Source organism: Coregonus lavaretus (assembly GCF_964263955.1).
Source record: "Coregonus lavaretus genome assembly, chromosome: 13".
Taxonomy (NCBI): Eukaryota; Metazoa; Chordata; class Actinopteri; order Salmoniformes; family Salmonidae; genus Coregonus; species Coregonus lavaretus.
Window position 1 is genome coordinate 12,828,675 of NC_140000.1, and position 27,814 is coordinate 12,856,488.

The 27,814-nt window shown below is 41.2% G+C and overlaps 3 protein-coding genes and 1 long non-coding RNA gene across 4 annotated transcripts in view; all 4 read right to left on the reverse strand.

The window, feature by feature from the left end:
- LOC311139364 (sperm acrosome membrane-associated protein 6-like) overlaps positions 1-27,814 on the reverse strand; it is a gene marked incomplete at its 5' end in the record, with an annotated part of 1,014,348 nt that overhangs the window by 693,199 nt on the left and 293,335 nt on the right. The gene's annotated exons all lie outside the window — the stretch shown is intronic.
- LOC311139230 (meprin A subunit beta-like) lies at positions 2,650-8,104 on the reverse strand (the record flags this gene model as incomplete). Its single annotated transcript, XM_084174132.1, has 9 exons — positions 2,650-2,660; positions 3,042-3,164; positions 3,357-3,598; positions 3,634-3,793; positions 4,081-4,247; positions 7,411-7,633; positions 7,786-7,964; positions 8,037-8,049; positions 8,098-8,104. The coding sequence occupies 9 exons, from the start codon at positions 8,102-8,104 to the stop codon at positions 2,650-2,652; spliced, it is 1,125 nt and encodes a 374-aa protein (XP_084030258.1).
- Positions 8,125-8,559, reverse strand: LOC311140231. The gene is made up of 3 exons (XR_014614127.1): positions 8,532-8,559; positions 8,336-8,414; positions 8,125-8,215 (listed from the first exon to the last, which is right to left on the reverse strand). It is a non-coding gene; the product is annotated as an uncharacterized lncRNA (long non-coding RNA).
- LOC311139231 (meprin A subunit beta-like) lies at positions 10,149-27,771 on the reverse strand (the record flags this gene model as incomplete). Its single annotated transcript, XM_084174133.1, has 9 exons — positions 10,149-10,251; positions 13,350-13,464; positions 15,232-15,411; positions 19,931-20,380; positions 24,092-24,316; positions 24,658-24,822; positions 26,262-26,483; positions 27,379-27,557; positions 27,656-27,771. 9 exons carry the CDS (start codon positions 27,769-27,771, stop codon positions 10,149-10,151), a joined length of 1,755 nt encoding a protein of 584 aa, XP_084030259.1.

Sequence of the window (27,814 nt, forward strand, 5' to 3'; positions counted from 1 at the left end):
GAAATTGCAACCAACTTTCTATGGCTTGTTTTAGAAATAGTGATATTTGGGAGATGATTTCCTTTTCAAATAACTGCAAATGAGTTGTTGTAATCTGAATAAAGGGAAAAAGGCCTTTCTTGAACATTGGGTGAAACAATCTTACTAATTTGCTTGAGAACCAGTTCAGGTTTAAGTATAACTTTTGTATGACTGAAGCTATCCCTTCTTTCTTTTTCTTTCCAAAACACTTGAGCATGCTGTCTCTGACCAACTCTCTCGCTATCTCTCTCAGAATGATCTTCTTGACTCTAACCAGTCAGGCTTCAAGACTGGTCACTCAAATGAGACTGCTCTTCTCTGTGTCACAGAGGCTCTGCACTGCCAAAGCTGACTCTCTCTCCTCTGTTCTCATCCTCCTAGATCTATCCACTGCCTTCGACACCATGAACCATCAGATCCTCCTCTCCACCCTCTCAGGGCTGAGCGTCTCGGGCTCTGCACACTGTTGGATTGCATCCTACCTGGTAGGCCGCTCCTACCAGGTGACGTGGAGAGGTTCTGTGTCTGAACCACGTAGTCTCACTACTGGTGTCCCCCAGGGTTTGGTTCTAGGCCCTCTCCTCTTCTCTCTATACACCAAATCACTCGGCTCCGTCATATCCTCACATGGCCACTCCTATAATTGCAATGCGGATGACACTCAAATACTTTTCTACTTCAGCCCTTCTGACACCCAGGTGGCGACACGCATCTCTGCGTGCCTGGCAGATATCTCAGCTTGGATGTCGGCCCAACACCTCAAGCTCAACCTCGAAAAGACAAAGCTGCTCTTCCTCCCAGGGAAGGCCTGCCCACTCCAAGACCTCTCCATCACAGTTGACAACTCCACGGTGTCCCCCTCCCAGAGTGCAAAGAACCTTGGCATGACCCTGGACAACACCCTGTCGTTCTCTGCAAACAAAGCAGTGACTCGCTCCTGCAGATTCATGCTCTACAACATCCATAGAGTGCGACCCTACCTCACACAGAAAGCGTGCAGGTCTGAATCCAGGCACTTGTTTGGACTACTGCAACTCACTGTTGGCTGGGCTCCCCGCTTGTGCCATCAAACCCCTGCAACTTATCCAGAATGCTGAAGCCCGCCTGGTGTTCAACCTTCCCAAGTCACCCCGCTCCTCCACACATTCCACTGGCTTCCAGTTGAAGCTCGCATCCTCTACAAGACCATGGTACTTGCCTACGGAGCAGCAAGATGAACTGCCCCTCCCTACCTTCAAGCTATACTCAAACCCTACACCCCAACCCGAGCATTCTGTTCTGTCACCTCTGGTCTCTTGGCCCTCCCACCCCTACGGGAGCTGCCAGCTCCAACTCAGCCAGGTCCAAGTTATTCTCTGTCCTGGCACCCCAATAGTGGAACCAGCTTCCCCCTGAAGCTACGACAGAAGAGTCCCTGCCCATCTTCCGAAAACATCTGAAACCCTACCTCTTCAAAGCCTACAGTATCTTAAATAATCCCACAGATTAATCCCAAACGGTCCATTATAAATCGCAATCTGGGTCAGGTGGGCATGATTTTGGAAGTTTGTTCTATTGCCAACATGACTAGCTAAGTTATAAAATACTATCTTAAAGTGTTAGGCTTTCACAAGGCAATTCACAGAAACAGATGGTGCGCATAGAAAGGAGTCATGACTGCATTCAGGTGTGTGTGCTGCGGTGAATTTTCTTCACAATAAACAAACATCGGCTCTTTCTGTTAAGAACAACCCAGGGTATGATGCCATGTCACCTTGCAACTGTACATCAAACATGGTGATCATAAACTTTGACACTGTATATGACATGAGTTTTATGATTTGGAAATGTGAATTACACATTTGGACTTTATGGGTGTTTGACATCAAAGCAGTATTTATTATAATCCCCATCTTTCAAAATACATTGAGTCATCTTAATTTACAGCATTTCCCTCACTCAGACAACAAAACATTTGCAAAATGTGCCCAATTACGGGGAGGGATGGGGGCAACTTCTTGTTGCGCACAGTGCTCAAATTCAGAACAGCTGTCAGTGAAAACTCATATAGTGCTGTGAAGTGCAGAGCCAGAGCTCTGACGTCATGTATAGCATGTTACTACGTTCCAATTTAGCCGCATATCAGTGGCCAAATCTGCCATTTTCAACCCGTATACGGGTACGAGTGTAAAGGGTTACTGAATCAATGGGTATATATCATTAAGTCCAAATATGGATGTAGCAACTGCAGATTGCCCCTTTAAATGATGATCAATTATTATAATGCTTTTCAAAGATTGTACATGCTGGAATCCTCATTTATGTATGTACACCACTTATAGTTGACTTATGCTTCATCTATGATCATGAAAAATAAGAGAACACAGAAAAACAAAAAGCACACATTATTATGTTGAAGGGGTGATAAACCCAGACCTCAATAAATAGTTCAAGGCTTACTGTCGGATGTGGTCTGCAATTTATGCAACATCCACAGAATATTACTTTTGTGTTAAAAATACAACAATTATTACACATATAAGGCTCATTTGAGTCTGCGATTAGAAAGATTGTACCTGGCTGAATATGGACCCTCCTCCTGCTTGCTGGGCAACAGGGTGAAGTCCTGTGGGACAGGGGAGTGAGTTGTTACCAGCATACTGGAGATATCTGGAGACAAAACAACAAATGATCATAGTGTATTTGTTTTGTTCTGGTAATTTTGAAATTGTAAATGAAACAAATTATAAATTACATAAGAAACAAAGATTCTGGGATTTCTTTACTGAGAGTTGGTGCAAAATATCAATCCAAAATAACTGCTGAAGATTTAGTTTATTTATCCCATCACCATGACCACTCTTTGAAAGAAAAAGTTATTATTTATGTTAAAACAATGATTCTTAATGTTATGTAAATGTTTTATAAATCCTTTTTCCTTTAATTGTTTTATTTATCATTTAGCTGGTTTTGATTTTAACACAACATTTTATGAATAACCCCACATAAACTGTAAGTATAATCTGATTTTAATAGCTGACCTTGCATGGAGGTGAGGAGGAAGATGGCTCCACCATTGAGGAAGCCTTTGTCCTTGATGTCCTTAAAGGACATAAAATAGCCGTAGCCCCATCCGTTGGTCGCGTAGATTGATTCATTGCCCTCTTGTTTGTAAAAGGTTCCATTTTTGCGAGGGTTGTCCATTTTCTGTAAAATCATGTAAACACACATAATGAATGCAGAAAGTAAATACTTAAGGTTGTTTATGATGATATAATATGTTCATTTGAAACTGCACAGAAATTATCTCATGGGAATACAATTTCCTTCAAATAATGTAAAGCTGTTTGACTCACTATAGTCAATCTGTTCAGGATCAGTTGAGATGCTATTCTGCTTGGACATACGTAGCTGGATGTTTGGGTTCTGATCCATCAGCAGAAACGTTATCTGTCTCCATGGGCAGGGCCACTGGAGCTGGTCATCATATTTACCAGACAAGAGGCGCGCATAGACTCCAATATAACTTGATCGCAGAACAACCAACAGCTGATAGGCATAACCGTCTCTTGAGTAGTGTCTTGGACTGAATAGCCAGGTGTTTTTGCAACATTCTCAAAGTCTCTAATCTGCCAGGTGTGATGGGGGCAGTCTGTCTCTGACAGATTGATGTCATCGATGGAAAACCCACCTGTAGACTGTCCTGCTCCTTTACGCACCTCAAACTCCACCTGGAAGGTTTTGGTGGCATTCAGAGGCATGTGGTGAAGCTGCCAGTAAGATGCTGGTAGGCCTGTGAAGAAGAGAGAGACTTTATGATTTCACACCAGACAGGGTGAAGATTTACCCAATATTGACGTGGCGTCTTGTAAATTCATTTGGACACATCAAATCAATGCCCATATTTTTCCATTCTCTCATTTCTTAGGAGGATCGCTTTCAAGAATGTTTCTCTCTGTAACCTTGAGCCAGTATCTTACAATTGGACACAGCTATATATCAACTACATCTCCCTATGTAAAAAAAACCCATATAATTTACGATGAGATCATATGTTCAGGGACTAGATGACATCATCACCTGTTATCTGGCCCATGAGTCGGGGAGTTCCTTTGGGGTTGTCGTCATCATCATACTCTCTGATCCAGATGTTGAGTAGGTCCTGGTCGCCCCCACTGTAGTAGTAAAAGAACTGCAGGCATTGAAACTGCCTCCGTGGTGTCTTCCTCACGCTCTCCATTGTGGCCCTGTCTCCCTCTTTACCAGTAGCTGTACTGTAGTGCATGAAGAAGCCACCATCTGTAAAACAGTATACATGGAAGATGACTGTAAAGATACACTACCTTCCTCCCTCTGTGTAAATACTTCCATGAAAATGTATATATACATATTATTTAAAGGGACAATCCATAGTTGCTACATCCATTTTTGGACTTATAAATTAATGATATGTACCCATTGATTCTTGAAGAATATAACTTATAAATGCCTCATGAGCTTATGAGAGTGGGCACATTTCTCCAGCCCCATCCCTCAGCTTTTTACCGAAACGGGTGTGGAGGACGCTTTGTTATTGTTTCAACTGCTGAATGCCGCTTTAATAAATGGTTTATAAAGGTCATATAAGTTGATAAGAAACTTCTACAAGTACATCTTCTGATTTTTGTTATAGTATCTCTGCAATGCTAAAGCTTATCTGTCCTTGACTGAGTACGGTAACTCACCCCTCTCAGTGGTTGACATGTTAGTAGCAGAAGTAGGGGCAGTCTCTGTAAAAATAACAAATGAATAATATATTGAGCAAAATATGTACAGTGAGGGAAAAAAGTATTTGATCCCCTGCTGATTTTGTACGTTTGCCCACTGACAAAAATGATCAGTCTATAATTTTAATGGTAGGTTTATTTGAACAGTGAGAGACAGAATAACAACAAAAAAATCCAGAAAAATGCATGTCAAAAATGTTATAAATTGATTTGCATTTTAATGAGGGAAATAAGTATTTGACCCCCTCTCAATCAGAAAGATTTCTGGCTCCCAGGTGTCTTTTATACAGGTAACGAGCTGAGATTAGGAGCTCACTCTTAAAGGGAGTGCTCTTAATCTCAGCTTGTTACCTGTATAAAAGACACCTGTCCACAGAAGCAATCAATCACTCAGATTCCAAACTCTCCACCATGGCCAAGACCAAAGAGCTCTCCAAGGATGTCAGGGACAAGATTGTAGACCTACACAAGGCTGGAATGGGCTACAAGACCATCGCCAAGCAGCTTGGTGAGAAGGTGACAACAGTTGGTGCGATTATTCACAAATGGAAGAAACACAAAATAACTGTCAATCTCCTTCGGCCTGGGGCTCCATGCAAGATCTCACCTCGTGGAGTTGCAATGATCATGAGAACAGTGAGGAATCAGCCCAGAACTACACGGGAGGATCTTGTCAATGATCTCAAGGCAGCTGGGACCATAGTCACCAAGAAAACAATTGGTAACACACTACGCCGTGAAGGACTGAAATCCTGCAACGCCCGCAAGGTCCCCCTGCTCAAGAAAGCACATATACAGGCCCGTCTGAAGTTTGCCAATTAACATCTGAATGATTCAGAGGAGAACTGGGTGAAAGTGTTGTGGTCAGATGAGACCAAAATGGAGCTCTTTGGCATCAACTCAACTCGCCGTGTTTGGAGGAGGAGGAATGCTGCCTATGACCCCAAGAACACCATCCCCACCGTCAAACATGGAGGTGGAAACATTATGCTTTGGGGGTGTTTTTCTGCTAAGGGGACAGGACAACTTCACCGCATCAAAGGGACGATGGACGGGGCCATGTACCGTCAAATCTTGGGTGAGAACCTCCTTCCCTCAGCCAGGGCATTGAAAATGGGTCGTGGATGGGTATTCCAGCATGACAATGACCCAAAACACACGGCCAAGGCAACAAAGGAGTGGCTCAAGAAGAAGCACATTAAGGTCCTGGAGTGGCCTAGCCAGTCTCCAGACCTTAATCCCATAGAAAATCGGTGGAGGGAGCTGAAGGTTCGAGTTGCCAAACATCAGCCTCGAAACCTTAATGACTTGGAGAAGATCTGCAAAGAGGAGTGGGACAAAATCCCTCCTGAGATGTGTGCAAACCTGGTGGCCAACTACAAGAAACGTCTGACCTCTGTGATTGCCAACAAGGGTTTTACCACCAAGTACTAAGTCATGTTTTGCAGAGGGGTCAAATACTTATTTCCCTCATTAAAATGCAAATCAATTTATAACATTTTTGACATGCGTTTTTCTGGATTTTTTTGTTGTTATTCTGTCTCTCGCTGTTCATATAAACCTACCATTAAAATTATAGACTGATCATGTCTTTGTCAGTGGGCAAACATACACAATCAGCAGGGGATCAAATACTTTTTTCCCTCACTGTATGTTGTAAATAAAACACCATACAATTTGTATATGGTCAGTATACATACCATTTTGAAACGTGGTACTGTTATCCACAGACACTGGATCAGTATCTGTCAGAAATAAAAATCTATGTATGAGAGGGACCCATGAACACTGGTGTCAGCTTTGTAATATCAATGAAATCAGGGGGAAATTAGGTTCTGGCCTATTGTATGTGATTCTGAATCTGATCAGCCATGAGGCTTTAATCATGCAACATGGTTTGGTGAGTTTTGAGCCTGTAAAACATAAGATGTACTGTACTTGCCATTGGAGAGAGAATAATTGTTTTCAGGGATGAGTGTTGGCCAGACTTCTAACCATATAAACAAAGATAACTGCCAGTCTGCCAGCACCTAACGTATCAATGTTTAACTCCTTATATCATGTGTCAAATTAAAATGAAAAATTAAATGTTAAGTTTTCATGTTTGATTGAAATGAGCCGTAACTATTATAACATGGAGGATTACCCCTTAAAGGACCCAGCTTGGTGTGGTCTGAGGTTGGCCCCTCTTGGACACTGCCCACTCTCTCCCAGCTGGCACTGCCACTGGCACAGAGGGTCATACCACACTCCTGGTTGTCCTCAAAGCTGCATGTCTCTAGGAATGTGACCACAGATGCTGCATAATTGGAACATAGAGATACAAGGGAAGTATTTGCATGGTAGACAAGTAGTGATGCTGGGCAAACACAAATGGATTACTTATAGTGCTTAAGGCACTGGCTAAAGGCACATTCTGCACTATCTTGTATAACCTCCAAATATCATTATGCACACTATGCACTGTTCTGAGAACCCATTAGCTTAAAATATATTGACTTTGAATGAAACACGTCTTAAACTGCTTTACGACATTCCCATCAATGACCAATACAATAAAGGCTATTGACATGCTGCTAATGAAATACATTATTAGCCCACGGTTCTGTTTCATTCTTTCACTGAGCAAATTTCTATAGCTTACTTACTGCAGTTATACAGCGTGTTTAGTTTTAAGACGTCATTGAAGCTCATGTCCAGCCGTTGGCCTATTACATTCTGGTATTCTGGTTGCTTAGTGATGATGGTGGATCCGTTGCCATTGGTGAAGTCGTCCTTTCCGTAGTGCATCACCGAGGTGTAGTCATACGGGGTACCTAGGGTGCTGGTTTGACTTGCGCTGCGTTTTTCAAAATTGTGCTCCTTTCCTGAATACAAAAATAATAAGTAGAATTATGCCTTTACTTGACATGGTACTTGTATTGCTGTGTCGATTGTAGTCAAACACTTAATATAGTTTTGATTACATTTTTGCAACTTTGCACTCATTATTTTAGGACAGCAAAGCAGAACAAATAACCTTCTTCAATGTTTTCCCAGACAATGGTTACATGGTCATCCCTGTCATATCTAGACTGCTCATGCCAGAAGCCCAGAGCATGTAAAAACTCATGCTCTATGATGGCGATATGACCACAGCCAAGTCCAATGGAGAGGCTTTGGTTGCCCCAGCGTTGATTCCCAACATATGAATAACATCTAAAGAGAAAGAAATAAGGAAGCAAAACAGAATGAAAGAAATGAAAGAAAATTCAAAACGAGAGATTTTACTTTAGTGGTTCTTCTAACCATTAAGAATTTAGATTTTTCTAATATTAAGGTATTATATTACCCTTCATCCTCTATGATTAAGAGGTAGTTTGGCTCTGCTTCCCGAGGTTTGAAGTCCACACAGGTTTTCAGGCGAATCTGCTCCATTGACCTAAGAATGATCCCTTTGGCATTCATATCTGTAATAGATTAACCAGATTGCTTGAACTATAGGCTATATTATGTCAATTTACATGATTACACATATTTTTCCAATTACTGAATGGCCAAGCATGTTTCACTGTGGTCAAATGTCTTACCAAGACTCTCATCCAAAACATATGGGACAGGGATTTCCCATCTGTACTGGTCACCTAGGATGGTGTTTCTCGCTCTTCCCTATAGAAATAGGCACCATACAGCCATTTCATAATAATTGTTATATTTATGAAAGTGATCATTTTCAAATGGATACAAATATAAAATGTACTCATGAATACAACACTGTGTACTTACAGATGGCAACATGATGTCTCCCTCATGGAGATCTAAAATATATAGAGAGAGTGTGTGGAGAGGGCCATCTACTGTATGACAGAGTTACAGTTATCTGTAAAGTCTGGCTTTTTACCTTTGTTTATCTCTGTGATGTCTGGGTATCCTTCTTCTTTTTCTCCAGCACCTGTTAAAGTCAGAGTGCAATGTCTGCTATAATTATAGACCCTGATGATACTGTTGTGAGTGTGAGTAGGGACACGTTATTGTAGTGTTACAGGATCTAGCTCTGAAAACAAGTAATTAGTCCAACAATTATATGATTGCTCACCGTGAATATGATGAAATCATTGTTGAAATGTTATGTGTTGGAATGTTTCTCATAAGTAATCATTAGTCCTCATTACCAAAACCATTAAAGATAATTCACTCAGGTTTCAATTTCAAACGACACAGTATATTCTGAGGTTTAGCACCCTGTTATGTGCCTGCCCCATAAGTGACTGTTGGTTATATTTTTGGATAAAGTACCTGCTATACCTCCTATTGAAGTTGGCTGTGGACACACACAGAAACACACATGAACTCATCTCTAGTCTGACTACTATGGTTACCTTTTAAATACATCATATTTGGTTATTATAATTGTGATGTTTCAATTAAAACACTATTGGGCAAGCTATACACAGTGATGTGATGTAATGTATCTTACCATAGTCAAAGTGTGCTGGCTAACCACACTCAGCAGGAGAAATGCATACAAAGTCATTCTCGGTGCTGGTTCTTGCCAACTGACAATTCACACTATAACAGTAAAAAAAAAGACAGAAGAAAAAAGTGTAATTCCCATTCAAAGTCATTCTAATACTGTATATGAATGGATATTAAATGAATAGTGCTTGAATGAAACATACAACTCCTTGTGAATATAAAATATTTGAAGAAGGAAGGACATCAAGATATTAGAGCGATAAAATAAATAGGTAGTATTCACACTTACATGATAGGCCAATGTTAAAGAGATGTGAGGAGAAATGAAGAGATCAAAGCCGCAACACTGACAACAAAATACCAACAGTATACTGCAAAACTTATACCGTCCAGTGGACCTCGGACCTGCCCTGAATACATTACAGATGTAGGATCTTAATTTGATCAGTCTTTTGTTGTTGAGAATTTTCCTGCACCGCAGGAAATGCAGATCAGCTTCATGATTTACATAAATTCACTGCAAACCCACATTAACACACGGTTATATTAAGAGTATTGCACTTTTCATGTTGCCTACTTTTGGCCAGCTAATAGCCTAACCACCGATCAAGCAACATTTATGGACTAAACGTTCAAATCCTGTTGCTGCAGGATTCCTTTGCTGTGACAATATAGGTCAAAGTAAGATCATACATCTGTATGTCTGACTACAGATTGACAGGGAAAAAGTTACAATTTAAAATAATTCACAGCGCAGTCTAATACCTTTTCATGATGATTAACCCACTCAAAGTGTACTTATTGACACATCTTTAAATGGTACAAACAGACATATCAGATTACATATTCTTATAGACTATATTGAAACAGATACAATCATGATGCATGCAGATGAAACCCCTACAGACAGAATGACTGAATTTATATTTACCTCAGTTTGTAGATGGGTTGATCAACTTCCTCTGTGATGAACTTGGGTCTAATGTAGTGCATGGGACAGACAACCGCATCCGATGACAACGAACCGCATCTAGAGAAGGGTCACATACTGTATATGGGAGGGAAAAGGGACACCGCAGACACCACTTTACCGTGAAATGCTTACTTACGAGCCCTTTCCCAACAATGCAGAGTTAAAAAGTATGAAAAATTAGCAAATAAGAAAAAAAGGAAATAGTAACACAATAAAATACCAATAACGAGGCTATATACAAGGAGTACCGGTACCAAGTCAATGTGCAGGGGTACGAGGTAGTTGAGGTAATATGTACATGTACAGTGCCTTCAAAAAATATGAATACTCCTTGACTTATTCCACATTTTGTTGTGTTACAGCCTGAATTCAAAATGGATTAAATACATTATTTTTCTTACCCATCTACATAAGTATTCACACCCCTGAGTCAATACTTTGTTTAAGCACCTTTGGCAGCGATTACAGCTGTGAGTCTTTCTAAGTAAGTCTCTAAGAACTTTCCACAACTGGATTGTGCAATATTTGCCCATTTTCAGGTCTTGCCATAGACTTTCAAGTAGATTTAAGTCAAAACTGTAACTCGGACACTCAGGAACATTCACTCTCTTTTTGGTAAGCAACTCCAGCGTAGATATGGCCTTGTGTTTTAGGTTATTGTCCTGCTGAAAGGTCAATTAATCTCCCAGTGTCTGGTGGAAAGCAGACAACCAGATGTTCCTCTAGGATTTTGCCTGAATATTGAGTCAGTGCAAAACAAAATTGTCTTGCCATTTGATCAACTGCTCAGCAGTCTTATGGCTTGTGGGTAGAAGCTGTTCAATAGCCTTTTGGTCCTTGACTTGGTGCTTTGGTACCGCTTGCCATGCGGTAGCAGAGAACAGTGGCTGGAATCTTTGACAATTTATAGGGCCTTCTTCTGACACCGCCTGGTATAGAGGTCCTGGATGGCAGGGAGCTCGGCCCCAGAGATGTACTGGGCCATATGCACTACCCTTTGTAGCGCCTTGTGGTCAGATGCCAAGCAGTTGCCATATCAAGTGGTGATGCAGCCAGTCAAGATCTCAATGGTGCAGCTGTATACCTTTTTAAGGATCTGAGGGCCCGTGCCAAATATTTTGGGGCGGTATGCGAATTGGAGTGGGTCCAGGAAGATGGTGTTGATGTGAGCCATGACCAGCCTTTCATTGCTACAGATGTGACTGCTGCGGGGAGATAGTCATTTAGACAGGTTACCTTGGCGTTCTTGGGCACAGGGACTATGGTGGTCTGCTTGAAACATGTAGGTATTACAGACTGGGTCAGGGAGACGTTGAAAATGTCAGTGAAGACACTTGCCAGCTGGTCAGCACATGCTTTGAGTATGCGTCCTGGTAATCCGTCTGACCTGGATGGAACAGCTAATGCATCATCAGTATCACTAACATCATTATTATCAACTGGTAGCATCAATCAGTGATAATCCAAATCATTCTAATTCTAATTATTGTACTCCATCTCTAGCCCTCATACAAAGCATAAATAAATTAATAGATTAAGCCCTAATCTGTGGATTTCACTACTGGGCAGGGACATAGCCATGGGTTGGTCTGGGAGGGCATAGGCCCACCAAGCCAATCAGAATGAGTTTTTCCCCACAAAATAACTTTATTAGAGACATAAATACTCCTGTTTCATCAGCTGTCCAGGTGGCTGGTCTCAGACAATCCCGCAGCTGAAGAAACCGCATGTGGAGGTCCTGGGCTGGCGTGGTTACACATGGTCTGCGGTTGTGAGGCCGGTTGGACATACTACCGAATTCTGTAAAACAGAGGTGGCTTGTGGTAGAGAAATGAACATTCAATTCTCTGGCAACAGCCTTGGTGGACATTCCTGCATGCCAATTGTACACTCTCAAAACTTGACATTTGTGGCACTGTGTTGTGACAAAACTGCACATTTTAGAGTGACCTTTTATTGTCCCCAGTACAAGGTGCAACTGTGTAATGATCATGCTGTTTAATCAGTTTCTTGATATGCCACACCTGTCAGGTGGATGGATTATCTTGGCAAAGGAGAAACTCACTAACAGGGATGTAAACATTTGTGCCCAACTTGAGAGAAATAAGCTTTTTGTGCATATGGAAAACTTCTGGAATCTTCTAATTCAGCTCATGAAACATGGAACCAACTCTTTAAATGTTGCATTTATATTTGTTCATTATACATTTTATATTACCAATTGTCTCAAGAACAGACTACAAATACATGAGTAAAAAGTATTTACAGTGCCTTCAGAAAGTATTTATACCCCTTGACTTATTCCATATTGTTGTGATACAGCCCGAATCCAAAATGTCTTAAAATGTATTTTTAGTCTTTATTTGAAACTAAAACATTACAGAATTTAAGAATAGGCCTATGGTGTAAACTCTGCAGAAAATACACTAATCACCATTGCTGAGTCAGACAAATTTGCATACACCAACCAACTGCTTGAGTGAAGGAGGCAGCATTGCATAGCAACAGAATACATATCCTTTACCAGTGTAACATGGACGATAAGAGGGAGAAACTCAGTGGAGAAAATGTCCTATAATACAACAAATCACCTCAGTGACTATTTAAATATAATATACAAACATATAGTAATAGTTCACTACAGTGTTTTTGTTATACAAGTACAAGATAAAATTCAGATTCAGAGCTTTCAGAATCCCATTGGAAGTACAGACTGGGGGAAATATTGCAATCACTAGTTATTTGCTATGATTATGTATAAGAGAGGTTATTACATCAATTGTATATTGAAGCATTGTATGACAAAGTTTGGTCCTGACTGTAAGGCTTACCATCAAACAGTACACACACACACACACACACACCACTAGGATGACATTTGGATTAACAATATGCAGGGCAAGAAAATTTACCATAATGATATTACAGAATTTAATTTAAGATGTTGCTGGCAATATTTGTAGGTTTTAATGTTGTTCAGTGAATCAACCACAACATAAAAGCCATAACGATGATCGCCGGGGTAGACACCAGTCCAGAGGAGTCAGAAATCCTGGAAGGGGATATAATTTAAGTCACTATAAATGCTTTAAATGATTATCAATGCTTACAAATTCTTAAATGTTTGTGCATGCTCAAATCCAGAAAGATCTTACCTTGGTGAACATGGGCCCTTGTCCTCCTGAATGCTGGGCAACTGGGTGAAGTCCTGTGGTGGTGGACTGGGACAGGGGAGTTTGTTGTTACCGGCATACTGCAGACTGGAGATATCTGGGGACGAAAATAAATAGAGTGGGGGAAAAAAGTATTTAGTCAGCCACCAATTGTGCAAGTTCTCCCACTTAAAAAGATGAGAGAGGCCTGTAATTTTCATCATAGGTACACGTCAAATATGACAGACAAAATGAGGATTTTTTTTCTCCAGAAAATCACATTGTAGGATTTTTAATGAATTTATTTGCAAATTATGGTGGAAAATAAGTATTTGGTCAATAACAAAAGTTTCTCAATACTTTGTTATATACCCTTTGTTGGCAATGACACAGGTCAAATGTTTTCTGTAAGTCTTCACAAGGTTTTCACACACTGTTGCTGGTATTTTGGCCCATTCCTCCATGCAGATCTCCTCTAGAGCAGTGATGTTTTGGGGCTGTCGCTGGGCAACACGACTTTCAACTCCCTCCAAAGATTTTCTATGGGGTTGAGATCTGGAGACTGGCTAGGCCACTCCAGGACCTTGAAATGCTTCTTAAGAAGCCACTCCTTCCTTGCCCGGGCGGTGTGTTTGGGATCATTGTCATGCTGAAAGACCCAGCCACGTTTCATCTTCAATGCCCTTGCTGATGGAAGGAGGTTTTCACTCAAAATCTCACGATACATGGCCCCATTCATTCTAACCTTTACATGGATCAGTCGTCCTGGTCCCTTTGCAGAAAAACAGCCCCAAAGCATGATGTTTACACCCCCATGCTTCACAGTAGGTATGGTGTTCTTTGGATGCAACTCAGCATTCTTTGAGTTTTTACCAAAAAGTTCTATTTTGGTTTCATCTGACCATATGACATTCTCCCAATCCTCTTCTGGATCATCCAAATGCACTCTAGCAAACTTCAGACGGGCCTGGACATGTACTGGCTTAAGCAGGGGGACACGTCTGGCACTGCAGGATTTGAGTCCCTGGCGGCGTAGTGTGTTACTGATGGTAGGCTTTGTTACTTTGGTCCCAGCTCTCTGCAGGTCATTCACTAGGTCCCCCCGTGTGGTTCTGGGATTTTTGCTCACCGTTCTTGTGATCATTTTGACCCCACGGGGTAAGATCTTGCGTGGAGCCCCAGATCGAGGGAGATTATCAGTGGTCTTGTATGTCTTCCATTTCCTAATAATTGCTCCCACAGTTGATTTCTTCAAACCAAGCTGCTTACCTATTGCAGATTCAGTCTTCCCAGCCTGGTGCAGGTCTACAATTTTGTTTCTGGTGTCCTTTGACAGCTCTTTGGTCTTGGCCATAGTGGAGTTTGGAGTGTGACTGTTTGAGGTTGTGGACAGGTGTCTTTTATACTGATAACAAGTTCAAACAGGTGCCATTAATACAGGTAACGAGTGGAGGACAGAGGAGCCTCTTAATGAAGAAGTTACAGGTCTGTGAGAGCCAGAAATCTTGCTTGTTTGTAGGTGACCAAATACTTATTTTCCACCATAATTTGCAAATAAATTCATTAAAAATCTTACAATGTGATTTTCTGGAGAAAAACATTCTCAATTTGTCTGTCATAGTTGACGTGTGCCTATGATGAAAATTACAGGCCTCTCTCATCTTTTTAAGTGGGAGAACTTGCACAATTGGTGGCTGACTAAATACTTTTTTCCCCACTGTATTAAGGAAAGCATTCTGGGATTATTTCTGAGGCAAGTATTGATCCAACGTTAAAATAAAATGATTATATTATTAGTTTGAGTCAAAATAGTTTACCTTCTAAGATAACATTTGATTAATAACCCCCCTAAACTAAATATGATCTGATTTGAATAATAGCTGACCTTGCATGGTGGTGAGGAGGAAGATGGCTCCACCCTTAAGGAAGCCTTTGTCCTTGATGTCCTTCAAAGAAATAAACTTTTCGTAGCCATCTCCCTTGGTCGAGTAGATTGACTCAGTGCCCTCTTGTTTGTAAAATGTTCCAGTTTTGCGAGGGTTGTCCCAATACTTTTCACCATTTTCTGTAAAACCATGTAAACACACTCATGGCAGTAACTAGGGGAGAGTAGGGACAAAAGTAACAGGTGAAAGTAACATGCACATTTTCTCAGATAACACAGAAGCTAGAATGATTCAGTGAAGTCAGCACATTCTTAATGTGGAGGACGACCTCTCTAGAAAAAAACTGCCCAGTCCAACCATGTTTAACTTTTTTATTTTATTTATTTATTTATTTCACCTTTATTTAACCAGGTAAGCCAGTTGAGAACAAGTTCTCATTTACAACTGCGACCTGGCCAAGATAAAGCAAAGCAGTGCGATAAAAACAACAGAGTTACATATGGGGTAAAAACAGAAAATATACAGTGTGTGCAAATGTAGCAAGTTATGGAGGTAAGGCAATAAATAGGCTATAGTGCAAAATAATTACAATTTGTATTAACACTGGAATGCTAGATGTGCAAGAGATTATGTGCAAATAGAGATACTGGGGTGCAAAAGAGCAAAATAAATAACAATATAGGGATGAGGTAGTTGGGTGGGCTAATTTCAGATGGGCTGTGTACAGGTGCAGTGATCGGTAAGGTGCTCTGACAACTGATGCTTAAAGTTAGTGAGGGAGATAAGAGTCTCCAGCTTCAGAGATTTTTGCAATTCGTTCCAGTCATTGGCAGCAGAGAACTGGAAGGAATGGCGGCCAAAGGAGGTGTTGGCTTTGGGAATGACCAGTGAGATATACCTGCTGGAGCGCAGACTACGGGTGGGTGCTGCTATGGTGACCAATGAGCTAAGATAAGGCGGGGATTTGCCTAGCAGCGATTTATAGATGGCCTGGAGCCAGTGGGTTTGACGACGAACATGTAGTGAGGACCAGCCAACAAGAGCGTACAGGTCACAGTGGTGGGTAGTGTATGGGGCTTTGGAGACAAAACGGATGGCACTGTGATAGACTACATCCAATTTGCTGAGTAGAGTGTTGGAGGCCATTTTGTAAATGACATCGCCGAAGTCAAGGATCGGTAGGATAGTCAGTTTTACGAGGGCATGTTTGGCAGCATGAGTGAAGGAGGCTTTGTTGCGAAATAGGAAGCCGATTCTAGATTTAACTTTGGATTGGAGATTCTTAATGTGAGTCTGGAAGGAGAGTTTACAGTCTAACCAGACACCTAGGTATTTGTAGTTGTCCACATACTCTAAGTCAGACCCGTCGAGAGTGGTGATTCTAGTCGGGTGGGCGGGTGCCAGCAGCGTTCGATTGAAGAGCATGCATTTAGTTTTACTAGTGTTTAAGAGCAGTTGGAGGCTACTAAAGGAGTGTTGTATGGCATTGAAGCTCGTTTGGAGGTTTGTTAACACAGTGTCCAATGAAGGGCCAGATGTATACAAAATGGTGTCGTCTGCGTAGAGGTGGATCTGAGAGTCACCAGCAGCAAGAGCGACATCATTGATGTACACGGAGAAAAGAGTCGGCCCAAGAATTGAACCCTGTGGCACCCCCATAGAGACTGCCATAGGTCCAGACAACAGGCCCTCCGATTTGACACATTGAACACTATCTGAGAAGTAGTTGGTGAACCAGGCGAGGCAGTCATTTGAGAAACCAAGGCTATTTAGTCTGCCAATAAGAATGCGGTGGTTGACAGAGTCGAAAGCCTTGGCCAGGTCGATGAAGACGGCTGCACAGTACTGTCTATTATCGATCGCGGTTATAATATCGTTTAGGACCTTGAGCGTGGCTGAAGTGCACCCATGACCAGCTCGGAAACCGGATTGCATAGCGGAGAAGGTACGGTGGGATTCGAAATGGTCGGTGATCTGTTTGTTAACTTGGCTTTCAAATACTTTCGAAAGGCAGGGCAGGATGGATATAGGTCTGTAACAGTTTGGATCTAGAGTGTCACCCCCTTTGAAGAGGGGGATGACCGCGGCAGCTTTCCAATCTCTGGGGATCTCAGACGTTACGAAAGAGAGGTTGAACAGGCTAGTAATAGGGGTTGCGACAATTTCGGCGGCTAGTTTTAGAAAGAAAGGGTCCAGATTGTCTAGCCCAGCTGATTTGTAGGGGTCCAGATTTTGCAGCTCTTTCAGAACATCAGCTGTCTGAATTTGTGTGAAGGAGAAGCAGGGGGGGCATGGGCAAGTTGCAGCGGAAGGTGCAGAGTTGGTGGCCGGGGTAGTGGTAGCCAGGTGGAAAGCATGGCCAGCCGTAGCAAAATGCTTGTTGAAATTCTCGATTATTGTAGATTTATCGGTGGTGATAGTGTTTCCTAGCCTCAGTGCAGTGGGCAGCTGGGAGGAAGTGCTCTTATTCTCCATGGACTTTACAGTGTCCCAAAACTTTTTGGAGTTAGTGCTAGAGGATGCAAATTTCTGTTTGAAAAAGTTAGCCTTTGCTTTCCTGACTGCTTGTGTATATTGGTTCCTAACTTCCCTGAAAAGTTGCATATCGCGGGGGCTATTTGATGCTAATGCAGTACGCCACAGGATGTTTTTGTGCTGGTCAAGGGCAGTCAAGTCTGAGGAGAACCAGGGGCTATATCTGTTCTTAGTTCTGTATTTTTTGAATGGGGCATGTTTATTTAAGATTGAGAGGAAATTACTTTTAAAAGAACCAGGCATCCTCTACTGACAGAATGAGATCTATATCCATCCAGGATACCTGGGCCAGGTCAATTAGGAAGGCCTGCTCGCTAAAGTGTTTTAGGGAGCGTTTGACAGTGATGAGGGGTGGTCGTTTGACCGCGGACCCGTTACGGACGCAGGCAATAAGGCAGTGATCGCTGAGATCCTGGTTGAAGACAGCAGAGGTGTATTTAGAGGATGATATCTATGAGGGTACCCATGTTTACGGATTTAGGGTTGTACCTGGTAGGTTCGTTGATAATTTTTTTGTTTTACTCACTGAAGTGTTTTTCGGTTGTGGAGTTAAGTTTATTTGTTTAAGGTTCCAAACATGTAATTTTACATGTTTAGTCATTTAGCAGATGCTTGTATCCAGTGACTTACAGTAGTGAGTATACATATTCATACTTTTTCCATACTGGTCCCCCGTGGTATTCAAACCCACAACCCTGGCATTGCAAGCACCATGCTCTACCAACTGAGGTAGTGTATACACTTGACACTTACATGCGACGTAGGCTATCAGAATATGAAGATTGCATTGAAAAGACGGTCTAGATGCACAAAAGTCGCTTTGTGGTCTGATTGTGTTCAGATCGGGCTGAACACTTCAGGTGGGCGACGTCATCAGCACTACTCCCACAAGTCTCCAGAAAACATTTTTTTTGGGAACAAGAGGCACCTTTTTATTATAACGTTGAAGGAAATACGTTCCTAGCATGTGAGGAACATGTTTGCTGGACTCAAATGCTAGCCAGCTAGCTAATATTTAGACAAACTATTTTTTGTTTGACTAATGTTATGCTAACCCATTTGCAATCCCTTTAGCATTGCTTGCTAGCTTGCAGGCTAGTTACAGAGGTTAGCTGGCTAGTTAGCTTTAGTAGTTAGCTACTGCCATCAAATCAAATCGTTATCTGTCACATGGGCCGAATACAACAAGTGTAGACCTTACAGTGTAATGCTTACACGCCCTTAACACAAATATAATAAAACTGCATTGTTGGTTATCTTATTTTGCCTATTCCACCGTTTGTAGAATGCATTCTGGCATTTGAATATAGCACAGGAAGAGGGAATCCGGACACACTGGACACTGTAGACATTTAAATGTAGGTGTAGACGCATGACGCAATTCCATGATCAGAACTCTATGATCAGAATACTAAAGCTGCATGAAGTGTCAAATCAAGACACAGCCACACTGGACTAGTTTCTTAACCCATCTAGTGACTAAATGACAGCAGGTTTCAAGTATCATGCTAGCTAGTCTTGGGTGTTAGCCTGGGAGAAGTTACAGGAGAGACGGGTGGGACAAAAGTAACAATGTAAACTGATGACCTGGAATAAAATAAAAAAGTTGAAGCACTGTCTAGTTCATATTGCTTTTATAATGTTAGCAAAATATCAACAAGTGACTGAATGTTTGAAAATTATTACATTAGAATGATGCTTAATTGACTTAATGGATCAGCTTCTCACAAGGTTTTATCAACAGGTTAGTGGTTAAAAATATATATTTGGATTCTGGGGGACCTTATGTCAAGCATGATGAGTTTGCCATTTGTGAAGAGAATTAAGACGTTTATTATATCAAGACACGGAGTGTGCATGGCAAGGACAGCTGATTGGTAGAGCTAAGCATGATAGTAATTGAAAATGGTGAAAAACATCTACATTCCAATTAAAGTGAGATGAGAAGCTGGTTAATACTGTATAGCTATGTGATCATTTGAGTCGGATTAATATTGTAAGGCAAAACATTTTGTTATGTCCTGTAAGACACATTTACTGTAATACATGTAACAAGTTAATACTTTATAAATAAGCTTATTCATGATGATAATGATCATGATAAAATGTTAATTTGACACTGCAAAAAAAAACTATGTTATGGTGTAAAGCTGATTGACTCACCAGGGTCAATCCGTTTAGGGTCAGTGGAGATGCTGTTCTGCTTGGACATGCGTAGCTGGATGTTTGGGTTCTGGTCCATCAGCAGAAACGTTATCTGTCTCCATGGGCAGGGCCACTGGAGCGTGTCATCATATTTACCAGACAAGAGGCGGGCATAGACTCCAATATAAGACCTAGACAATTTAGTAATTATCTGGAAGGCATAGCCATCTGGAGAGTATTGCCTTGAGCTGTACAGATAGGTGTTGTAGTCGCTGGTAGTCAAAAGATTCTCAAAGTCCCGTATCTGCCAGGTCAAATTGGGGCAGTCTGTCTCTGACAGGTTGATGTCATCGATGGAAAACCCACCTGTAGACAGTCCTGCTCCTTTATGCACCTGAAACTCCACCTGGAAGGTTTTGGTGGCATTCAGAGGCACGTGGTGGAGCTGCCAGTAAGACACTGGAGAAGCTAGATGGAGAAATGGGGAGTTTCTGTTAAAGGCCGATACCTTAGATATATAATAGCTGTGGGACACGTGTATGGAACTCAGTCGTTACAAACTGCATATTGCAGAAGTTTAGTGTAAGAGAGATTAAAGGCAGAGTACAGTCAAAGATTTATGTAGAGATTACACACACACCAACCATTCAAATGTTTGGGGTCACTTACAAATGTCTTTGTTTTCGAAAGAAAAGCAATGTTTTTGTCCATTAAAATAACATCAAATTGATCAGAAATACAGTGTAGACATTGTTAATGTTGTAAATGGCTATTATAGCTGGAAACGGCAGATTTTTAATGGAATATCTACATAGGCGTACAGAGGCCCATTTTCAGCAACCATCAGTCCTGTGTTCCAATGGCACGTTGTGTTTGCTAATCCAAGTTTATCATTTAAAAAAGGCTAATTGATCATTAGAAAACCCTTTTGCAATTCTGTTAGCACAGCTGAAAACTGTTGTGCTAATTAAAGAAGTAATAAAACTTGTCTTTTTGAGACTAGTTGAGTATCTGGAGCATCAGCAATTGTGGGTTCGATTACAGGCTCAAAATGGCTAGAAACAAATAACTTTCTTCTGAAACTCGTCAGTCTATTCTTGTTCTGAGAAATGAAGGCTATTCTATGCGGGAAATTGCCAAGAAACTGAAGATCTCGTACAACGCTGTGTACTACTCCCCTCACAGAACAGTGCAAACTGTCTCTAACCAGAATAGAAAGAGTGGGACGCCCTGGTGCACAACTGAGCAAGAGAACAAATGCATTAGTGTCTAGTTTGAGAAACCGGCGCCTCACAGGTTCTCAACTGGCAGCTTCATTAAATAGTACCCGCAAAACACTAGTCTCAACATCAACAGTGAAGAGGCGACTCCGGGATGCTGACCTTCTAGGCAGAGTTGCAAAGAAAAAGCCATCTCTCAGACTGCCAATCTTTTCTTTTTATTGGCCAATCTGAGATATGGCTTTTTCTTTGCATCTCTGCGTAGAAGGTCAGCATCCCGGAGTCGCCTCTTCACTGTTGACGTTCAGACTGGTGTTTTGCGGGTACTATTTAATGAAGCTGCCAGTTGAGGACCTGTGAGGCGTCTGTTTCTCAAACTAGACACTAATGCATTTGTCCTCTTGCTCAGTTGTGCACCAGGGCATCCCACTCCTCTTTCTATTCTGGTTACAGCGTTGTACAAGATCTTCAGTTTCTTTGCAATTTCTCACATAGAATAGCCATAATTTCTCAGAACAAGAATAGACTGATGAGTTTCAGAAGAAGGTTATCTGGTCATGTTGAGCCTGTAATCGAACCCACAATTGCTGATGCTCCAGATACTCAACTAGTCTCAAGAAGGCCAGTTTTATTGCTTCTTTAAATCAGCACAACAGTTTTCAGCTGTGCTAACAGAATTGCAAAAGGGTTTTCTAATAATGAATTAGCCTTTTAAAATGATAAACTTGGATTAGCAAACACATCATGCCATTGGAACACAGGACTGATGGTCGCTGATAATGGGCCTCTGTACGCCTATGTAGATATTCCATTTTTTTTTTAATCAGCCGTTTCCAGCTACAATAGCCATTTACAACATTAACAATGTCTACACTGCATTTCTGATCAATTTGATGTTATTTTAAATGGACAAAAAAATACATTTTCTTTCGAAAACAAGGACATTTCTAAGTGACCCCAAGCTTTTGAACAGTAGTGTACACACACACACACACACACAGTTGAAGTCGGAAGTTTACATCCACCTTAGCCAAATACATTTAAACTCAGTTTCACAATTCCTGACATTTAATCCTAGTAAAAAAATCCCTGTCTTAGGTCAGTTATGATTACCACTTTATTTTAAGAATGTGAAATGTCAGAATAATAGTAGAGAGAATGATTTATTTCAGCTTTTAGTTCTTTCATCACATTCCCAGTGGGTCAGAAGTTTACATACACTCAATTAGTATTTGGTAGCATTGCCTTTAAATTGTTTAACGTGGGTCAAACGTTTCGGGTAGCCTTCCACAAGCTTCCCACAATAAGTTGGGTGAATGTTGGCCCATTCCTCCTGACAGAGCTGGTGTAACTGAGTCAGGTTTGTAGGCCTCCTTGCTCGCACACGCTTTTTCAGTTCTGCCCACACATTTTCTATAGGATTGAAGTCAGGGCTTTGTGATGGCCACTCCAATACCTTGACTTTGTTGTCCTTAAGCCATTTTGCCACAACTTTGGAAGTATGCTTGGGGTCATTGTCCATTTGGAATATCCATTTGCGACCAAGCTTTAACTTCCTGACTGATGTCTTGAGATGTTGCTTCAATATATCCACATCATTTTCCTTCCTCATGATGCCATCTATTTTGTGAAGTGCACCAGTCCCTCCTGCAGCAAAGCACCCCCACAGCATGATGCTGCCACCCCCGTGCTTCACGGTTGGGATGGTGTTCTTCGGCTTGCAAGCGTCCCCCTTTTTCCTCCAAACATAACGATGGTCATTATGGCCAAACAGTTCTATTTTTGTTTCATCAGACCAGAGGACATTTCTCCAAACAGTACAATATTTGTCCCCATGTGCAGTTGCAAACCGTAGTCTGGCTTTTTTATGGCGGTTTTGGAGCAGTGGCTTCTTCCTTGCTGAGCGGCCTTTCAGGTTATGTCGATATAGGACTTGTTTTACTGTGGATATAGATACTTTTGTACCTGTTTCCTCCAGCATCTTCACAAGGTCCTTTGCTGTTGTTCTGGGATTGATTTGCACTTTTCGCACCAAAGTACGTTCATCTCTAGGGGACAGACCGCGTCTCCCTCCTGAGCGGTATGACAGCTGTGTGGTCCCATGGTGTTTATACTTGCGTACTATTGTTTGCACAGATGAACGTGGTACCTTCAGGCGTTTGGAAATTGCTCCCAAGGATGAACCAGACTTGTGGAGGTCTACACATTTTTTTTCTGAGGTCTTGGTTGATTTCTTTTCATTTTCCGATGTGAAGCAAAGAGGCACTCAGTTTGAAGGTAGGCCTTGAAATACATCCACAGGTACACCTCCAAATGACTCAAATGATGTCAATTACACATGCACACGCTATGAGGTTGGAATAATACTGTGAAAGTTATAATGCCCTTTTAGTGATATCCATCTATAACTATCTAGATATCACTGCAAGCAATAAAATGTGACCACAGTTAGTGCAGCGTTAACCTCAAGATCTTGGGTTAAGGTAGGATGCAATATGTTTAATAGTTCACTAGTAGTAGTAGCCAAGACCACACTTTAGATATGGATTATTTTAAAAAGTCCAATGCAGGTGCTTTTATCTCAATATCAAATCATTTCTGGGTAACAATTAAGTACCTTACTGTGATTGTTTTCAATTAATACGGTCAAAAATTAACAAAATTGGCTTCTTAGCAAAGCAAATTCTCAAGCAACAATTTTGGTAGGACTCTCTGGGAGTGGCTTGAGTGGGGAGGGGAAAATTAAAATGAGCTGTTATTGGCCAGAGGTTTGGAACTCTGGTTTATTAACTAATTTACCACATGGTGATGATGTCAACATGGAAGGCCAAACCTCCCTCCCACCAAAACATGCTGAAATTTCAGGCAGTCTTTTCAAACAGCTCTTACACTAAAAGGGTATTATCATAATTTTCACCATAGTCAGGGCAGACATGACCTTACTCAGAGATGACATTACCTGTGATCTGGCCCATGAGGCGGAGAGTTCCATTAGGGTCTCTCTCATCACGGTATTCTCTGATCCAGATGTTGAGCTGGTCTAACTCGTTACCACTGTGGTAGTAGTAGAACTGTAAACACTGGACACTGCACTTCCTGCTGGGAGTCATCTCCCTGCTCTCCAGCCAGGCTGTGTCCCCCTCCTGGCCTGACGCTGTGCTGGCATGCATGAAGGAACCAGTACCTGGGAAAATATGAAAGTTGGTCACAAAACATTTCTGAAAGTCATTATTTAATGTAATATGTCAATGTACAGTATATGCATTACATATCTATAGATTTAATATAGAGCAGTTACAAGGGTGTGGGCTTCTGTATTCTGAAACAAGACGTGCATGTTGTGTTATGACTTAATGGAATAATGCAGTTCATTCTGTTGCATTTTGTATGAAATGTGCCTTTACTATAGTACTAAAGTACCATACCTATAGAAGGATAATTAAAAACACACGATCAACTGTTTGCAAGGATGATCTCTCACTTCCAGTCGGTTGAATTAATAATGAAATGTGCCACTAATCTTACTATCAGAGCCCATGTTGGTGTGGTCGGTGTAGGGACCCCCAGCAGCCTGTGTCACTCTCCCCCAGCCATTTTCCGAGCTATTCTCCACACTCCGAGAGCAGCGACTCATCCCACACACATCTTTATCGGAAAAGCTGCAATATTCCTTAAATGCAACAGATGCATCTACAAGGTGAAAACAAAAATGCAAGTTTAACCATCTGTGGTCAATGTCCATTTAAGCCCTGATTTAACCATCTGTGGTCAATGTCCATTTAAGCCCTGAACAATGTGATGATCATACTGTATGTGCAGAGGTATGACCTTAGAAATTACTCTGAAGTGGTTTGACAAGGGATTTGAGTCCATGTATACTCAGTCAATTAGGTAAATGTTGCAGCAAGATCTGTGTTTTGGAATACCAAAACACAGATCAAACGCGTAATACACTACACTTGAAAATGTCCCATGGTTATTGTTCATACATTTTGCTGTCCCCCACGATGAAATCAGAGAGGGTACTGTGGATCTGTCTCTGTCCATTAGTCACACGCGAAATGACGGCACAGGCCCAATTTTAGCAAAACTTGGGTGAATGATGAGTCTTGCCATAGAGACCCGGCATTTACAAAAATTACACTGATGGCCGGATGGTGGCGCTATAAAAAGCGATTGAAAATGCAAACTTTCAAAGGTCACGCCCCTCAACCCGTTTGGCACATAGGTCCCTCTTCTCACAAGGAACGTATTCGCCTCAGGGACCCATAAGGTCCGCCATTATGGATTTTCCGCCATTTTGAATTTGTGAAAAACACTTAACACTACTTTTTTGGCACTGAATGATCGATCTGCACGAAACTTCATATGGCATCTATGGACAAAGGTCTCAATGCAACATTTTAGACTAGTACCTAAAACATTGTCACAAATGCATATGAAATCAGTCAAGGATATTCGTATTGTAACAAAATTTGGTACACGTTGCAAACACTCAAGACTCAACATATGCAAGAACATTCATAGCGACCTCACGTGGCACTATAAAAATGTGCTTGTTATATCTCTTGATCTGTTTGACTGATTAAATTTGGCACATGCTCAGTGATATAAGTCTAGCTAACCTACACAATATCGCAGACTCCACTGGCACTGATTGGCCCAAGGTGGGCACTGCATCATTTGTGGAGGACGACATGTTTACTGTTGTTTGAGGTTAGGGTTAGAGGTAGGAAATCTAAACACCATACTCTTATTGTATAGTGTTGGTATTATGAACAGACATTCCAACAGTGCTATTGTCACGCCCTGACATAGAGATCTCTAGTTGGTTTGGTCAGGGTGTGAATATCCATGTGTAGATCTATGTTGGCCGGGTGTGGTTCCCAATCAGAGGCAGCTGTCGATCGTTGTCTCTGATTGGGGAACATACTTAGGCAGCCATGTTGCCTACCTATGTTGTGGGATGTTGTTTCTGGTTTGGCTTGTTTATGTGTAGCCCATTAGAACTTCACGTTACTTTTGTTGTTTTGTTGTGTGTTTACTTCTTAATTAAACATGTACGCATACCACACTGCACCTTGGTCCAATCCTTTACTCAACGAATGTGACAGCTATCCAACACTTACTGCAACTGTACATTCGGTTTAGCTTCAAGACATCGTTTGAGCTCATTTCCAGCCTTTGGCCAATCACATCCTGGAACTCTGGTTGCTTAGTGATGATAGTGATGAGTCCGGGAACTTTCCCGAAGTCATCTTTGCCGTAGTGCATCAACGAGGTGTAATCATACGGCGTACCCAGAGTGGTGATTTCATTCTCACTGTAGTTCTTAAAGTTCTCTTGTGTTCCTGAATGGAAAAAATATTACATACATTACATTTGTAAAGTTTAAAGTGGCATTTGTATATTCTCAGTGCACAAAATAAAATAATTTAACAAAGAAGGAATCTTAAAATGTATAACCAAATCATGACAAGAGCAATCAAAGTCTAGGAGGAAGGGTAGGCCAGCTGGTAGAGATGTTTTAAGCAATGAAATAGATAAAATATATACATTCACACGATGACTGATAGGGGCAGTGTGTTGAAACCACCGTGCCTCCATCTTGGCCCTCCCTCACATTGTAAAAAATATTTTGGAAGCTATAGAAATGCAATTATTAATGTCTACATTCGTTTTTGCCACATTTATTATATTACAGACACCTTATTGCATACTTTTAAATTATATTGTGACCAAAACATTGAAACAAATAAAAACATTTCTCTTAGTATTTTATTTATTTATTACCAATGTTAGTACCCACTGCAAAAAAAAAAAAAGAAGGTATAAGTGTAATTTTGTCCTTGAAACATTTAATTCAAATACTGTACCATTCCATTCATTCCTATAGAGGATTGCTCCTATGGGGAGGGCAAATATGGCCGACCGGTGGCTTCAAAGTCTCTCAATGCCCAATACATAGTCAGCAATCCTGGGTTTATATACACATTGGTTTTTAGGCCTGCTTTAAATGCCCCAACAATTGAAACATTGAATTCAGAGGTGGTGGTAGTGGATTAATTCGAACTGTTTGTTACAAAATGCCCCTCTCTCCTTTAATATGTGTATTAATACTTCCCACACAGCACACATTTTGATCTAAAGCTTGTAGATGAACAATCCCAAAGTAATGTTATAATGTGAGAACTAGAAAAATTATTAAATAATGTTTGTATGATTGGGAAAAACAATGAGTCAAACCTTCTAGGATGTTTTCATAGACAATGGTCACATATTCATCTCTGTCATATCTGGACTGCTCATGATAGAAGCCCAGAGCGTGTAGAAGCTCATGTTCCACAATGGCGACAATACCACAGTACTCTCCAATGTTAACAACCTGTCCATTTGCAAAAGTTCTCCCTACATAGGAGGAGCACCTACCGGGGATAGACATGTTAACACAAAACACATATAATGTAATTAATTGTTGATTTAGAAAAATATCTACCAAATGTTCCACCAGTACATGTCTTACCCTGTATGTTTCTCAATTGTTAGGTAGAACATCTCAGAGTCTCTGGGCTTGAAGTCCATGCATGTTTTCAGCCTGAACTGGTCAAAGGCTCGCAGAATGATGCCTTTAGTATTCATATCTGTGCAAATGGAAAATACAGTGACAACATTAGAAAGATCA